At 39.4% G+C, this 18,156-nt stretch overlaps 1 protein-coding gene across 13 annotated transcripts in view; it reads right to left on the bottom strand.

Annotated features, from left to right (window-relative positions):
* Window positions 1–864: 864 nt before the first annotated feature.
* ADAM32 (ADAM metallopeptidase domain 32) overlaps window positions 865–18,156 on the bottom strand; it is a 189,546-nt gene continuing 172,254 nt past the window's right edge. For 6 of the 13 annotated variants that reach the window (XM_016959375.4, XM_016959381.4, XM_016959380.4 and 3 more), the window contains 5 exons: window positions 17,543–17,581; window positions 16,027–16,065; window positions 10,715–10,753; window positions 2,146–2,184; window positions 865–987 (listed from right to left, as the gene is read on the bottom strand). In XM_016959375.4, coding sequence (XP_016814864.2) covers window positions 981–987; window positions 2,146–2,184; window positions 10,715–10,753; window positions 16,027–16,065; window positions 17,543–17,581 — 163 coding nt within the window. In that variant the 3' untranslated portion in view covers window positions 865–980. Of the gene's footprint in view, window positions 988–2,145; window positions 2,185–10,714; window positions 10,754–11,458; window positions 11,533–16,026; window positions 16,066–17,542; window positions 17,582–18,156 lie in introns of all 13 variants that reach the window. The other 7 variants (XR_010159498.1, XR_010159499.1, XR_010159500.1 and 4 more) reach the window with 3 other exon arrangements.

Raw genomic sequence — 18,156 nt, 5'->3', positions numbered from 1 at the left:
TAATCATTAAATAAAATGGATAAACTTTTTTTAAAAATACAGTGCCTGAAAAAACCTATCACAAGAATAAATGGAAAATTTGAATAGTTCTCTATTTAATAAATTGAATCTGTAATTTAAAATCATCCCCCCGCCAAAAAAAAAAAACAAAAAACTCCAGTCCCAGAGAACCTCACTGGTGAATTTTGACAAACATTTAACTGAAAATCTAAACAAGTTTTTCAGATTATTTCAGAAAATGGAAAATGACAGAACCTTTCTCTAATTCATTTTATCAAGCCTCATACCAAACTCTAATAAGGGTTTAATATTTGCCTTTAAGACCCATGCCTAAGGGTCCTTCAGAAGCTGCCTCTCTGTCTTCTGGGCTTGACCCGGTGGGTCACTTGGCCAAGGGACAAGAGAAAGGTGGGGGGTAGAAGGAAAGGCCTGGATGGGAAGTTACAACCCCTGAAACAAACAGTCCTCCCTCAGAAACCCAGGCTGGGGTCATGGGGAGTATGAGGAGGGCAAATATCTGGATATATTGGACCTCTGTGCAGCCAGCCAAATCCCATGAGAAGGACCAGAAGGAGGAACACAGTACACTGCCCAGATCCTGTCATGGGTAAGATTGAGTAGGTGATGTATCTGGGGCCCCAGGCAGTACATCAGAGGGGGTGGCATGGGGCAGGGGGCACAGGGGCAGGAGTCATGGAAGAGCGGCAGAGAAGACAATGAGAAGAGCTCATGCGGAGTCAGGTGGGAATGGGGACAGCTGAGATGAGTTTGGAAGACTGTTTTCAATTAAGAGCCCTGCACCTGCAAAACTGTAGTCCCCGGGGGTAAAGGAAAGAGAAGAAAAAAAATGAACACGCTGGCATGCAAATTGATCCACACTCAATTTATTGTTTCTTTCAGCTGTGACCACGGAAGGAAAGACAGAATTTTCATTTCTTAGCGAGACTCCCGATGTTATCCGTTGCCTTCTGAAGGAATCACTAGTTACTGTGGAAGAGAACAAAAAACACGTGCTCAAAGTACTGACAGCAAACTCCCTCCCACTGTACAAGCAGCTGGGGTATTGCCAAGTGGAAAATTCATGTGGCACGAAAAAAAGAATTATTGAAAGGATGTTTACAATTTTGCCTGTGAAATTATTTAACCATGAGCCACTTATTTACTTTATGCTTTTCTTTGATTTCTGAGGAACCATCATATTTAATCAGAAGTACTTGCAAATGAAAAAATTAAAATTTTTTCATATAAAATGAAATGTTTATGAATTTAACAATTAAGTTAATGTCTTTACATGTTTTAGAAATTTAAGTTCACATTAATTTTCCTTTTTTCATACCTTGCAGCCAATTACTCCGTGTGTGTGTGTGTGTACGTGTGTGTGTGTGTGTGTGTGTGTACGTGTGTGTGTGTGTGTAACAGTATTTTGGCCTTTTGGTCTTTGAAAATTCGTAGACCTGAAGCATTATAGCCTATGCTGCCTAATGAATAAAATGGTCCTGATTACAGATTTGTTTTATAAACAAATTTACAGATCTTACATCTTGTAGGTACAACTCTTTAATTCTATTCTATCAACAACAGCAAGTTCTCAATAAAGTTAAGAGAACTTTACTAAACTGAAAAAAAAACAGACTAAGTTATTTAAATACTCATTAGTAACAAGATTAATAAAGATTGGTCATTTGAAGCTAGGTCATTTAGGCTGGACATGATGGCTCACGCCTGTAATCCCAGCACTTTGGGAGGCTGAGGGGGGCAGATCACCTGAGGTTAGGAGTTCAAGACCAGCCCGGCCAACATGGCAAAATCCTGTCTGTACTAAAAATACAAAAATTAGGCGGGCATGGCGGCACACGCCTGTAATCCCAGCTACTCAGGAGGCTGAGGCAGGAGAATCGCTTGAACGCAGGAGGCTGAGGTTGCAGTGAGCTGAGATCGCACCATTGCACTCCAGCCTGGTCGACAGAGCAAGACTCTGTCTTAAAAAAAATAATAAATAAATAAAAGAAAGATAGGTTATTTATTGGTGCAGTACTTTACCAATTCATCTACCCAATCCATACTTAGGAATTAATAGTGGATTATGAGTTTTATTTTAATTTCATACATGTATTCATTTTAAGAAACACCTTCTAATATACTTACCTACTGCTTTGTGTTTGGGTACTTTCCTGTGATTTGGATCTAAGGAAATAAGGAAATAACATTTTTAGGCTGATATAATACAACCTGTCAAAGTTATGTTGTATTTATTTGTTATGGCAATTTCTTCCTCTTTCCGTTCAAAGTTGTACTAAAAAAGAAATATTTGCCAAATTTCTACCTCTTTTCCATTTTTTTTTTTTTTTTAGAGATGGAGTTTCACTTTGCCACTCAGGTTAGAGGGCAGTAATATGACTGTGGCCCACGACAGCCTCAACCTCCTGGGGGCTCAAATGTCCTCCTGCCTCAGCCTCCCAAATATCTAAGGCTACAAGCATACACCAACATGCCCAGCCAAATTTTTATATTTCTTTGTAGAAATGGGATTTCACTTTGCTGCCCAGGCTGGTCTTGAACTCCTGACCTCAAGCAGTCCTCCCACCTTGGCTTCCCAAAATGCTGGGATTACAGCATTTTGTAATGTGAGCCACCACACCCAGTCTTTTCCATTTTTATATACACAGATTCCTTATTTCTAATCCCCTAATTAAAAGAATGGGGGAGAAAAAGAATGAACTGAAGACAAATTAATCAAGATTAATTCACAGAGAAGATAATACAATGTAAGTGAGAGTATTCAGTGATAATGCACAATTTTACTTCTCTGGTCCTTTCCCTACCTTTGCTATTTTATATCTTCAAAACTTACTGTTGATTTTTCCTACTACTCTGACCATGAAACATTCTTATTTAATATAATTAGTTATCTCCCAAACCAATAAAAAGATCTGTATTTATAGACGTATGAGTCTACTTAAATGTACACCCATTAGATTTCTGGCTTAAAAAAATATATTGTTTCATTATGTTTACCCAAGGAATTGGCTCTACCAACATCTCCCACTGGCTTCCCAACGGCAACAAAAATACTAAAAATATAAATGTAAAAGGAACAGAAATACAAGAAAATACAGTAAATGCGGAGAGAGGAGCCAAGATGGCCGAATAGGAACAGCTCCGGTCTACAGCTCCCAGCGTGAGCGACGCAGAAGACGGTGATTTCTGCATTTCCATCTGAGGTACCGGGTTCATCTCACTAGGGAGTGCCAGACAGTGGGCGCAGGTCAGTGGGTGCGCGCACCGTGCGCGAGCCGAAGCAGGGCGAGGCATTGCCTCACCTGGGAAGCGCAAGGGGTCAGGGAGTTCCCTTTCCGAGTCAAAGAAAGGGGTGACGGACGCACCTGGAAAACTCGGGTCACTCCCACCCGAATATTGCGCGTTTCAGACCGGCTTAAAAAACGGCGCACCACGAGACTATATCCCACACCTGGCTCGGAGGGTCCTACGCCCTCGGAATCTCGCTGATTGCTAGCACAGCAGTCTGAGATCAAACTACAAGGCGGCAGCGAGGCTGGGGGAGGGGCGCCCGCCATTGCCCAGGCTTGCTTAGGTAAACAAAGCAGCCGGGAAGCTCGAACTGGGTGGAGCCCACCACAGCTCAAGGAGGCCTGCCTGCCTCTGTAGGCTCCACCTCTGGGGGCAGGGCACAGACAAACAAAAAGACAGCAGTAACCTCTGCAGACTTAAATGTCCCTGTCTGACAGCTTTGAAGAGAGCAGTGGTTCTCCCAGCACGCAGCTGGAGATCTGAGAACGGGCAGACTGCCTCCTCAAGTGGGTCCCTGACCCCTGACCCCCGAGCAGCCTAACTGGGAGGCACCCCCCAGCAGGGGCACACTGACACCTCACACGGCAGGGTATTCCAACAGACCTGCAGCTGAGGGTCCTGTCTGTTAGAAGGAAAACTAACAAACAGAAAGGACATCCACACCGAAAACCCATCTGTACATCACCATCATCAAAGACCAAAAGTAGATAAAACCACAAAGATGGGGAAAAAACAGAACAGAAAAACAGGAAACTCTAAAATGCAGAGCACCTCTCCTCCTCCAAAGGAACGCAGTTCCTCACCAGCAACGGAACAAAGCTGGATGGAGAATGATTTTGACGAGCTGAGAGAAGAAGGCTTCAGACGATCAAATTACTCTGAGCTACGGGAGGACATTCAAACCAAAGGCAAAGAAGTTGAAAACTTTGAAAAAAATTTAGAAGAATGTATAACTAGAATAACCAATACAGAGAAGTGCTTAAAGGAGCTGATGGAGCTGAAAACCAAGGCTCGAGAACTACGTGAAGAATGCAGAAGCCTCAGGAGCCAATGCGATCAACTGGAAGAAAGGGTATCAGCAATGGAAGATGAAATGAATGAAACTAAGCGAGAAGGGAAGTCTAGAGAAAAAAGAATAAAAAGAAATGAGCAAAGCCTCCAAGAAATATGGGACTATGTGAAAAGACCAAATCTACGTCTGATTGGTGTACCTGAAAGTGATGCGGAGAATGAAACCAAGTTGGAAAACACTCTGCAGGATATTATCCAGGAGAACTTCCCCAATCTAGCAAGGCAGGCCAACGTTCAGATTCAGGAAATACAGAGAACGCCACAAAGATACTCCTCGAGAAGAGCAACTCCAAGACACATAATTGTCAGATTCACCAAAGTTGAAATGAAGGAAAAAATGTTAAGGGCAGCCAGAGAGAAAGGTCGGGTTACCCTCAAAGGGAAGCCCATCAGACTAACAGCGGATCTCTCGGCAGAAACCCTACAAGCCAGAAGAGAGTGGGGGCCAATATTCAACATTCTTAAAGAAAAAAATTTTCAACCCAGAATTTCATATCCAGCCAAACTAAGCTTCATAAGTGAAGGAGAAATAAAATACTTTACAGACAAGCAAATGCTGACCGATTTTGTCACCACCAGGCCTGCCCTAAAAGAGCTCCTGAAGGAAGCGCTAAACATGGAAAGGAACAGCCGGTACCAGCCGCTGCAAAATCATGCCAAAATGTAAAGACCATCAAGACTAGGAAGAAACTGCATCAACTAACGAGCAAAATCACCCGCTAACATCATAATGACAGGATCAAATTCACACATAACAATATTAACTTTAAATGTAAATGGACTAAATTCTCCAATTAAAAGACACAGACTGGCAAGTTGGATAAAGAGCCAAGACCCATCAGTGTGCTGTATTCAGGAAACCCATCTCACGTGCAGAGACACACATAGGCTCAAAATAAAAGGATGGAGGAAGATCTACCAAGCAAATGGAAAACAAAAAAAGGCAGGGGTTGCAATCCTAGTCTCTGATAAAACAGACTTTAAACCAACAAAGATCAAAAGAGACAAAGAAGGCCATTACATAATGGTAAAGGGATCAATTCAACAAGAGGAGCTAACTATCCTAAATATTTATGCACCCAATACAGGAGCACCCAGATTCATAAAGCAAGTCCTGAGTGACCTACAAAGAGACTTAGACTCCCACACATTAATAATGGGAGACTTTAACACCCCACTGTCAACATTAGACAGATCAACGAGACAGAAAGTCAACAAGGATACCCAGGAATTGAACTCAGCTCTGCACCAAGCGGACCTAATAGACATCTACAGAACTCTCCACCCCAAATCAACAGAATATACATTTTTTTCAGCACCACACCACACCTATTCCAAAATTGACCACATAGTTGGAAGTAAAGCTCTCCTCAGCAAATGTAAAAGAACAGAAATTATAACAAACTATCTCTCAGACCACAGTGCAATCAAACTAGAACTCAGGATTAAGAATCTCACTCAAAGCCGCTCAACTACATGGAAACTGAACAACCTGCTCCTGAATGACTGCTGGGTACATAACGAAATGAAGGCAGAAATAAAGATGTTCTTTGAAACCAACGAGAACAAAGACACAACATACCAGAATCTCTGGGACGCATTCAAAGCAGTGTGCAGAGGGAAATTTATAGCACTAAATGCCCACAAGAGAAAGCAGGAAAGATCCAAAATTGACACCCTAACATCACAATTAAAAGAACTAGAAAAGCAAGAGCAAACACATTCAAAAGCTAGCAGAAGGCAAGAAATAACTAAAATCAGAGCAGAACTGAAGGAAATAGAGACACAAAAAACCCTTCAAAAAATTAATGAATCCAGGAGCTGGTTTTTTGAAAGGATCAACAAAATTGATAGACCGCTAGCAAGACTAATAAAGAAAAAAAGAGAGAAGAATCAAATAGATGCAATAAAAAATGATAAAGGGGATATCACCACCGATCCCACAGAAATACAAACTACCATCAGAGAATACTACAAACACCGCTACGCAAATAAACTAGAAAATCTAGAAGAAATGGATACATTCCTCGACACATACACTCTCCCAAGACTAAACCAGGAAGAAGTTGAATCTCTGAATAGACCAATAACAGGAGCTGAAATTGTGGCAATAATCAATAGTTTACCAACCAAAAAGAGTCCAGGACCAGATGGATTCACAGCCGAATTCTACCAGAGGTACAAGGAGGAACTGGTACCATTCCTTCTGAAACTATTCCAATCAACAGAAAAAGAGGGAATCCTCCCTAACTCATTTTATGAGGCCAGCATCATTCTGATACCAAAGCCTGGCAGAGACACAACCAAAAAAGAGAATTTTAGACCAATATCCTTGATGAACATTGATGCAAAAATCCTCAATAAAATACTGGCAAACCGAATCCAGCAGCACATCAAAAAGCTTATCCACCATGATCAAGTGGGCTTCATCCCTGGGATGCAAGGCTGGTTCAACATACGCAAATCAATAAATGTAATCCAGCATATAAACAGAGCCAAAGACAAAAACCACATCATTATCTCAATAGATGCAGAAAAAGCCTTTGACAAAATTCAACAACCCTTCATGCTAAAAACTCTCAATAAATTAGGTATTGATGGGACATATTTCAAAATAATAAGAGCTATCTATGACAAACCCACAGCCAATATCATACTGAATGGGCAAAAACTGGAAGCATTCCCTTTGAAAACTGGCACAAGACAGGGATGCCCTCTCTCACCGCTCCTATTCAACATAGTGTTGGAAGTTCTGGCCAGGGCAATCAGGCAGGAGAAGGAAATAAAGGGTATTCAATTAGGAAAAGAGGAAGTCAAATTGTCCCTGTTTGCAGACGACATGATTGTTTATCTAGAAAACCCCATTGTCTCAGCCCAAAATCTCCTTAAGCTGATAAGCAACTTCAGCAAAGTCTCAGGATACAAAATCAATGTACAAAAATCACAAGCATTCTTATACACCAACAACAGACAAACAGAGAGCCAAATCATGAGTGAACTCCCATTCACAATTGCTTCAAAGAGAATAAAATACCTAGGAATCCAACTTACAAGGGATGTGAAGCACCTCTTCAAGGAGAACTACAAACCACTGCTCAAGGAAATAAAAGAGGATACAAACAAATGGAAGAACATTCCTTGCTCATGGGTAGGAAGAATCAATATCGTGAAAATGGCCATACTGCCCAAGGTAATTTACAGATTCAATGCCATCCCCATCAAGCTACCAATGACTTTCTTCACAGAATTGGAAAAAACTACTTTAAAGTTCATATGGAACCAAAAGAGAGCCTGCATCGCCAAGTCAATCCTAAGCCAAAAGAACAAAGCTGGAGGCATCACACTACCTGACTTCAAACTATACTACAAGGCTACAGTAACCAAAACAGCATGGTACTGGTACCAAAACAGAAATATAGATCAATGGAACAGAACAGAGCCCTCAGAAATAACGCCGCTTACCTACAACTATCTGATCTTTGACAAACCTGAGAAAAACAAGCAATGGGGAAAGGATTCCCTATTTCATAAATGCTGCTGGGAAAACTGGCTAGCCATATGTAGAAAGCTGAAACTGGATCCCTTCCTTACACCTTATACAAAAATCAATTCAAGATGGATTAAAGACTTAAACGTTAGACCTAAAACCATAAAAACCCTAGAAGAAAACCTAGGCATTACCATTCAGGACATAGGCGTGGGCAAGGACTTCATGTCCAAAACACCAAAAGCAATGGCAACCAAAGCCAAAATTGACAAATGGGATCTAATTAAACTAAAGAGCTTCTGCACAGCAAAAGAAACTACCATCAGAGTGAACAGGCAACCTACAACATGGGAGAAAATTTTCGCAACCTACTCATCTGACAAAGGGCTAATATCCAGAATCTACAGTGAACTCAAACAAATTTACAAGAAAAAAACAAACAACCCCATCAAAAAGTGGGCGAAGGACATGAACAGGCACTTCTCAAAAGAAGACATTTATGCAGCCAAAAAACACATGAAAAAATGCTCATCATCACTGGCCATCAGAGAAATGCAAATCAAAACCACTATGAGATATCATCTCACACCAGTTAGAATGGCAATCATTCAAAAGTCAGGAAACAACAGGTGCTGGAGAGGATGTGGAGAAATAGGAACACTTTTACACTGTTGGTGGGACTGTAAACTAGTTCAACCATTGTGGAAGTCAGTGTGGCGATTCCTCAGGGATCTAGAACTAGAAATACCATTTGACCCAGCCATCCCATTACTGGGTATATACCCAAATGACTATAAATCATGCTGCTATAAAGACACATGCACACGTATGTTTATTGCGGCATTATTCACAATAGCAAAGACTTGGAACCAACCCAAATGTCCAACAATGATAGACTGGATTAAGAAAATGTGGCACATATACACCATGGAATACTATGCAGCCATAAAAAATGATGAGTTCATATCCTTTGTAGGGACATGGATGAAATTGGAAACCATCATTCTCAGTAAACTATCGCAAGAACAAAAAACCAAACACCGCATATTCTCACTCATAGGTGGGAATTGAACAATGAGATCACATGGACACAGGAAGGGGAATACCATACTCTGGGGACTGTGGTGGGGAGGGGGGAGGGGGGAGGGATAGCATTGGGAGATATACCTAATGCTAGATGACGAGTTAGTGGGTGCAGCGCACCAGCATGGCACATGTATACATATGTAACTAACCTGCACAATGTGCACATGTACCCTAAAACTTAAAGTATAATAAAAAATAAAAAAATTAAAAAAAAAGAAAATGAAAATATTCATGTGCTGTCTGAAAATAAATATAGTATTTGGAAGAATAAAAAAAAAAAAAAGAAAATACAGTAAATGCTCTAACAGTAAAGGACAGCAACTATGTCTGCTTAGCTTACTAAGTTTAAGTGAAAGAATAATCACCAAATACCTTTCTGGGTATGCTAAACACAAAGTTAGAATAATGGGTTAACATTCCAAATTATACTCCCCAAATCCAGTGTATATTACCCTATAGATGATGCCCTTGTCTATCCCTCAATCTAGTTGAATTTATTACTTTTAAAAAGGATGATTATGATATGATTATGGCATATTTTATGAGGAGAGATAATGTAAGGGGACAATTAGAGTAGTTACACCACTAAGAATTATATGTGCATATGTGAACTTCAAGAGTAACCACTCATTCGTTAAGCAAGTATTTATTGAGCATTAACCCTGCAAGATGCTACCTATAAATAGGTAAGGAAAATAAACATGGACTTGACCCTCAAGTGATTTCAGAGCCTAAAAGGAGAGTAATGCTTCTAGGTGAGCAGAAGATCGGGAGAATTGCAGTGTTTGAGCACTCTATCACAACTCCCTTGGTGACAGTGACGGAGAGTGGAGACAACAAAGAAAATCAGCTTTTTTCTCAAACATAGCTTAGAGAAAGTAACTGATGACTGTAAAAGGGTGCTTATGTTAGGAGACATCCAAGAACAACAGAAAGGATAAAGGAGACAGAAATACTGTAGCTTTCCTAATGGATGGGGTGCCTTCATTGGGGAAAATACAAACCATATAATGTTGTGGTGTAGCCTAGAAAATTTAATCTGTGTGTATAAAGGATATTTTGGAATAGCAGTGGGTTGAATGTAACTCAAAGAGGTCACTTTAAGGAAAAATACTAGGCAATATAAGAAAATGAAAACTCTACAATGGAGACCATGACGAACATAGCAGTAAATATTTGATAACTTCAGAAGAATCACAAAGCCACAACTGTGGGGTGTAGGAAACCAAAAGCTTCTCTAAACGAGTTCAGAGAACCCTTGTTAACATAGGTGTGGGACATTGAGGATCTGTGGGAAATGTAGAATTTTAGTGTGTTTATGATACTGTCTCCTAAACTCTTCCTAAGTGGAAATAATCATTCGCTCAGTTGTTCACATTGAGTTTTTGGGGGTGTAAATGCAACCTGAAAAAGTACTATTTCCCCTTTGTGTATCCCAGAATAAAGGATGCAAAATGTTCAGCTTATGATTTAGTTTCACAAAGTAATCATAAATATTTGTCTCTTATTAAATTTCACTAGCTTATTTCTTATGTACCACAAGAGTAGGCAATCAACAAAAATTTAGTCAACTGAAGAAAAAAGATTAATGGAATTAATTAATGCTTGTAGAATGGGAAATATTAATAAGTTGGGTTTGGTGTAGACTTTATCGATTGTGGCTGCTCAAAAAATGTTGAGCAATTATTTGTGAATTATCAACTTTTTCATTCTGAATTTTCAACATACTTATTTATAAGTAACACTTTCTATCCTGCTTACCTGCTAGTATATGCTTCAGCACTATCTTCTGATTTGGATCTAAAAATAAATTAAAAACAATATATATTAAATATCTATTATTAAAAATAAATTGGCCAGGCGCGGTGGCTCATGCCTGTAATCCCAGCACTTTGGGAGGCCGAGGCAAGTGGATCACAAGGTCAGGAGATCGAGACCATCCTGGCTAATACGATGAGACCCCGTCTCTACTAAAAATACAAAAAATTAGCCGGGCGTGGTGGCGGGCGACTGTAGTCCCAGCTACTCGGGAGACTGAGGCAGGAGAATGGAGTGAACCCAGGAGGCAGAGCTTGCAGTGAGCCAAGATCACGCCACTGCACTCCAGCCTGGGAGACAGAGCAAGACTCCGTCTCAAAAAAATAAAAATAAACATAAATAAAAATAAAAATAAATTAAAAACAATATCTGAAAGTTAATACTAAGAGCTTGCCTACTTTGAGAATGAAAAACAGGCCATTTTATAGCACCAAAACTAATTATTTAAATATTTGGGGCATGCAAATAAATAGCATTCTTTTTTACTCAAACACCAAATGCAACATATAGTACAAAATGTAAATTCTCTAGTAGAGAATCAAGAGTATCAAGATAGCAGAGGTTTTTCAAATTACTTAGAAATTAATGTAAATTTAACTGTAAATGTCTAAACCTGTTCTTCAGCCTCCAAGTTAGTTTTGTATTTGTTAATATATAAATTGCAGCAGTTTGTAAATTAAAACTTACATTTACTTCTGACCAGTTTGGCAGACTGGACAAATAGGAAAACTTATCCTTTCTATTAGATACATAGAGAAAAGCTGAAGAAAACAAAAAACGTATGCATAACTAAGATTGACAGTCACAAAGGGTTTTCCTTCTACCATTTAAAAAAAAAATAAATTAGAAGCTCAGAGGGAAAACAAGAGCTAAAGCTGAATTACTTATACCCTAAAAGATGTGGTTTTCATAACCCTAGCTTGGAAGGAGTTGAGGGCATGGATCTTTACGTGTTAGAAAGCTGCAATGGAGCGGTTTCCCAAGCCTGGTAGTCTTTAATGGAAATATTAAAAGCCATGACCACTGCACTTCAGAACACAACTAGCAAATTTTCTCAGGCAAGTGAAAAGAAAAGGATCATCTAGAGATGCAGAAATCACAGGCCTGCACCACGCAGTGCAGACCTCAGCTGCTCAGTTCCACTACTCGCAAATCTGAAAGAGCAAGCATGGAAAACATTACAACATTCATGCCCCAGGAGAGGCAAACCTGAAATACTCTCATCCTCCCAATGCATGCCTCTACAACTCAGGGCATGCAGAATTCCCATGAGAACAATCACTGCCCTTGAGGGTGGGCTTATCAACCTAAATTGCAAAACAAAAATTCACACATCAAGATCAACAGATAATATAAAAATCTTCAAAATTGAAATATTTAGGATCTCCACACAAATCAAGGCAGGACTGAGGCAAAAAAAAATAGCTATTAAGAAAACGGAGGATTTGGAAACTGATATAAGGAAGTGAAACAATGTCAGATAGAGAGGTAGAAAGACGTAATACATGAAGAACCCAGTTAAGAAACATGGATGCTAGGCCGGGCATGGTGGCTCACGCCTGCAATCACAGTACTTTGGGAGGCCGAGGCGAGTGGATCACAAGGTCAGGAGTTCAAGAAGAGCCTGGCCAAGATGGTGAAACCCCGTCTCTACTAAAACTACAAAAATTAGCCAGGCGTGGTGGCAGGTGCCTGTAAGCCCAGCTACTTGGTAGGCTGAGGCAGAGAATTGCTTGAACCCAGGAGATGGAAGTTGCAGTGAGCTGAGCTCGCGCCCCTGCATTCCAGCCTGGGCAACAGAGACTCCGCTTAAAAAAAATAAATAAAAGACGAAAGAAACATGAAGGCTAAAATGAGAAGACCCTCCTAAATATAATCATTTCCAATGGAAAAAAGAGAAAGAATGAGAAAGAGTCAATAATTGAAGACATAATGACTGAATTAATTTTTTAGATTTAATGACCTGAGTCCTGATATCTAAAGACTATATTGAATCTAGAGCTGGATAAATAAAAACAAATTCTATCAGAACATATAATCATAAAATAACAAAACATTTAAGACAAAAAGGAAAACTTAGAAGCCACCTAGAAAAAGCACATTAATTGAGGGGGGAATAAATAATGATACTGACAACTAAGGTCTCATCAATGACAGTACATGGCACATTACAACAACAGAATATTACAAAACGCTTTCAGAAAAGTCCTTCTCAGCTAGGAGTAACCATTTAAGCTATCATTCAAAATTCAGTGTGGATAAAAAAAGCATGTTCAGGCATTTAACACAAATGTTGATAATACAGAATCACTAAACTGAAACTAAAAGGGTTGTAAAAAGGAAACTAAACCCATAATGAAAAATCAATGGATTCAACAATAAATAGTGAGAGCAAAGCAATTGATAAATACGTTTTAAGCTCTTAGCAGGTATTAATTTAATATAAAAATGATTATAATAATAGTAATAATAATAATGGAGGGTAGGGTTCTGTAGGTAAAAACCTGGAAGAAGCTAAAAGCCAAATGACAATAATATGGGAGAGTAATGTTAAGAGTTTGCTGATAAATTGTCAAAGATTCTTCTGTTGCTTAGGAAAAGACTGGAAATACTGAAAGAATTTAGACATTTAAAATAATTACACTAAAGTAGTACTAATGTGACCCATACTGGTGATGGGAACAGGTGGCAGAGAAATTCTAGGCAGAAAAGGGTGGGTCTCTGGCAAAAGCGCCACCCTCAAGCCGAAAAGCCGGAAACCACCATCCAAAGAGAGAATTTCTATCACTGTTTTCCTGCTCAAATGTTGCCTTTTCCTAAACCACCCATGGCCCTGCCCCTCCCCATTCTGTGCCTATAAAGACCCCAGACTCAGTTGGCAGAGACGAGAGGCAGCTGGACATCAGGGACTATGGCTGGATGTCGGAGAGAAGGGGCTAGACTTCAGAGGGACAGCTTGATGGCATAACTTCAGAGAAGAGTCCAGCCCGAGGTGGCTGGACTTGAGGGGAAGATTTCCTGCCCATCCCCTTTTCAGCTCCCCTTCCCTCTGAAAGCCACTTTCATTATTCAATAAAATTCCTCACATTTATCATCTTTCAATTCATTCATGCAACCTCATTTTTCCTGGATGCCAGACAAGAGTTTGGGAGCCACAAGTGTGGATTCAAAAGGCTGTCACACTGTCCCTTCGCCCTCACTGGTGGAGATCAGCCGCCTCACTTGAAAAGGCAGAGGGCCTACTGAGCTGTTAATACTTAAGCTGTCCAAGCTAAAAGAGCACTGTAACACGCCCTCTGGGGTTTTCGGAGTCACAGGCACCCTGCCTGGATACCGCTGCAGGGCCTGCACAGAGTTCGCCCCTGCCGGCGCCCAAAAGTGCAGGCTGTGGCTCCTGCACCTGCTCACCTGCATGCTCCCTCCCGAGTGGTGGAGCGCAGTGGGTCCCAGTGAGTGGAGTTTGATCCCGCCCAGCCAGGGCTGAAATGGCCGGCTGGTTCCAGCGCTCCTGCACTCCAGCAGTTCCCACCTCGTTCACCCACGCGTTCCCTCCGATAAGGAGTCAGGAGGCTGAGTAAACGAGGCACCCCTGTCATGAGTCCCCTGAAGGGGTCAGGGAAATATCCTGCTTCACTGGAATTCATTCCATCTCTCTGCTTTCTTTGGCTTCAACTTCCCACCAGTTAAAGGTTACTCCAAAGATAAATGACATGAAAACTATGGTGGATGTTATATCACTAAAGCACAGCCACCATGTCAAATGATGTTACTAAAATTCAAATGAATAGTTATTCTAAAATGATTCCCTGGTGCACGGTAAGCCAGAAGGCTAGACCAGTGGTTTAACATTGCAAATTAAACGATGTCTATTGAAATGTACATTTTCCTATGGGTGATGCTATCACCCCTCACTGAATGGAGGTAAATAACCCTGGGAGAGATGAATTATGTTAACAGGGTTTCAGGGTGAGAGATGTTATATTGAGCGAAGAAGAAATGGAGGAAGCGACAACATCATCATGGATATATGAATGTGTGTGCATGCATGCATGTGAACACATGTATATAGATTTGTCTATGTACCTTTGTGTTTCTGTTTTTGTTGGTTTGGTTGCCTCTGTGTGAAGATCAAAGGTAGTCATTCATTCATTCCTTCAACAAATATTTATTGATCACTTATAATACGAGCCGAGCACTCTGCTACATGCTAGCTATACAATGCTGAGCAAGATAGACATAGCCTTTATTATCTGAGATGACAGAATATAATAAGAGAAAAAGGTCACTGAGGCTCGCTGGGCCTGATCCCTATATGGTAACTCCCTTGCTCACAATAATAAGAACAGACATGATAATAAAAATCAAAATTTTAAAGATAAACTCATGACTCCAACGTGCCACTGTAAGGAAGAAAAATAATGAGGCAGATTAAAAATGAGCAACGCAGGCATTCTTATTGAAGAGGTAAATTTCTTCTGGAACAAAAGAAATCATACAACCTTGTTGTGCAGCTTAGAGAGTTTGTCCTGTGGATTTGGATGTGTTTGGGAACAGCAGTGGGCTTGGAGCAACCTAGAAAGAATAACACTAGCCCCCTATAAATGTATATAAAAACTGTAACTCAGAGAGGGAGCAGTAAAAACTTCAAAGCATTTTATATCTGCAGAAGGACCTAAAACCCACAGTTGCTGAGTGTGAGGAACTAGATACTTACTGAATTATTATAAAAAGACATCCACCTTTCAGGAAATGGACAGGGACCTAGTAATACTGAGAACAATGAAAGACGTGGAATTTTTGTTCCTTTGTGATGCTTTTTTTTTTTCAACAAATTCTTCCCAGGTGATCTATGCGAGCATTCACTCAGTTATTCATCACATATATATTAGTTTCTAGTTGTGCCATCTCCAAATAAAAAAGTAAACTTCCTCTTGGTGTACTCCAAGAAAAAGAATACAAAAAGATCCTTTTTATGAATTAGCTCCTTAAACATTTCACCAAAAATGTTTTCCTTTGTTTCCCAAAAATAAACTCCCAACACATATTAACTAAACTGCAGGAAAGAAGATATTGTCTTATTTAGACAAATACTCGCAAGTTACTAGATCAGCAAATAGGTTGTTTTAAGGTACAGTACTTTACTAATTGTGGCTACTCAGTTAATAGTTAGCAAGTAATTGTTAATTATCAATTTGTTCATCTCAATTTTTAACATATACTTATTATATTAAAAAAATGCCTCCTAATTCACTTACTTGCTAGTATCAGCTTGACTGCTGCTTTCTGATCTGGTTCTAAAAGAAAGCGAAAAAGTAATGCTTCCATGTTAATACTTAACACAAATGTGCCTCCATAATGAATGAATGTCGGATCATTTTACAACCTGTGTTAATTCTTCTCTACCAAGAATCACCACTGAAGAATAATTTCAAAAGACTACTAAATTAGCATATGCAAACAAGTTTTTATTTATTCATATACAATGTCCATAAAAAGTTTAAATTTCAAATATTCAACTAAGCAGAGGAACAAGAAAACTGATTTGTTTTTCTCCTTTTACTTTCTAGCACAGAATACATGCTTTATTTTAAATGCCTGATTCTGGCCTTCAGAGTCTATCCGTTGATAAATACATTGCTGTAGGTTGTGATTCAAAATCCACACTAATGTCAAGAAGACTGAACTGATGGGGAGGTGTGGTAATTTCCCCTCCTATACCACACACAGAGAAATAGTGCAAAACAACACATACTATTTACTAAAACTTTATGAAAGAAAAGGCCATTTCTAGTGATAGTAACAGAGAGAGAGAGAATTGAAAATGCGAAAGGTAAATACAAACTAAATCTGAATGACTTTGGGGGTACACAAGTCAGTTTCATAAGCCACATCAGCTTATCAAGAGTTGAGACTTCCTAGAAAGATGAAGCTGACCTCCTTCTCTAAACCTGGAAGCCCTGAAAGGCTGTACCACCCATGAAATGGGGATAGTAAAAGCTGTGGCCACTAGACACAGAGATGCATCAGGGAAATTGCTTCAGAAGTAGAGATGAAAAATGAACACCAGGAGGCACGGGAACCCGGAGCACTTAAATTGGCTTAGGAATTTGGATGGAAAAATCATCACACAGAGAAACAGGAGCCTTAATTCTTTACACGTATAGGATAAGGACACCACTCCATGCTTCCCATGAATTCCAGTGTAACAGTTAATGTAAAAATTTATCACACAGGAGGGTAAAACATGACCTCCACAAGGAGTCTTCTGCAAAGCACAGTAGGTTTGTTTACACCAGCATCACCACAAACAAGTGAGTAATGCATTGCTCTCTGATGTTGTGATGGCTACAACATCACTAGGCTGTAGGAATTTTCACCTTCATTATAATCTTATGGAACCACCATCATACATGTGGTTTCTCATTTACCAAAACATTGTTATGAAGCACATGGCTCTCTCTGTAACACCAGCTGGGTAACTTCTAGGCCCTATACATTCTTTTTCTTTACTAATTATACATGTCCTATCTCATTTTAGAATCAGCTATTTTATTCCTTGTTTCCTCAAAAGAGACCTCCAGTAAACATTTATTAAATAAATAAATGACTGATTTATTAGAAACTAAATTCGACTGTATATTAGCAGTCTGGATTTTAGTGCATTGCTTTACCAATTGACATTGTTCAAAAATATTTAGAAATAAATTGTGAATTATCAATAAATTCTTAATTTTCAACATGTATCTTAAAAACACCTTCTAAACTACTTACTGGCTGGCATATGTCTGAGTGCTGCCTTCTGAGCTGGATCTAAAAAAAAATTGAAAGCAATGTCTCAAGTTAGTACTAAGAAAACTTGCCAACTTCATGAATGAAAATCAGGCCATTTTATAATTAGTATTATCTCTTTAAAAGACTAATTACCAATAAATAAAATGATGTCCAAAGGTCACTGAACATAGATGCAAATAAATAACATTTTCATCTACCCATATACCTCATCCACAAGAAGGGCACATTTCAAATCCTGCAATGAGGAGAGTATCCAAAAAACACAGATTTGCTTTTTCTGAACATAGAATATAGATCCGTTCAGAAAAAACACAGATTAACTATTTCTAAACATAGAACATAGGTTTGACTTTGAATGATTCTCACCTTCATACCCCAACTTTTGGCTTTTTATTTATTGTTTAAAAAAAGTATTTTGTAAATTAAAACCTATGCTGCCTCCTAAGCAATCTAGCAGAGTGAGCTGGCAAAACAATTTTCCCTTTCCATTCCTCGCATAGAGGAGTGCTGAAAAAAAAAAATCACACACACAAACATTTGATACACAACTGAAGCTCACAGCAAGGAAAGACTTCTCCTGTTGCCAATAAAAA

Source organism: Pan troglodytes, chromosome 7 (assembly GCF_028858775.2).
Source record: "Pan troglodytes isolate AG18354 chromosome 7, NHGRI_mPanTro3-v2.0_pri, whole genome shotgun sequence".
NCBI classification, from domain to species: Eukaryota; Metazoa; Chordata; class Mammalia; order Primates; family Hominidae; genus Pan; species Pan troglodytes.
The sequence above is the reverse complement of the archived record's forward strand: the minus strand, read 5'-3'. Positions and strand labels throughout refer to the sequence as shown.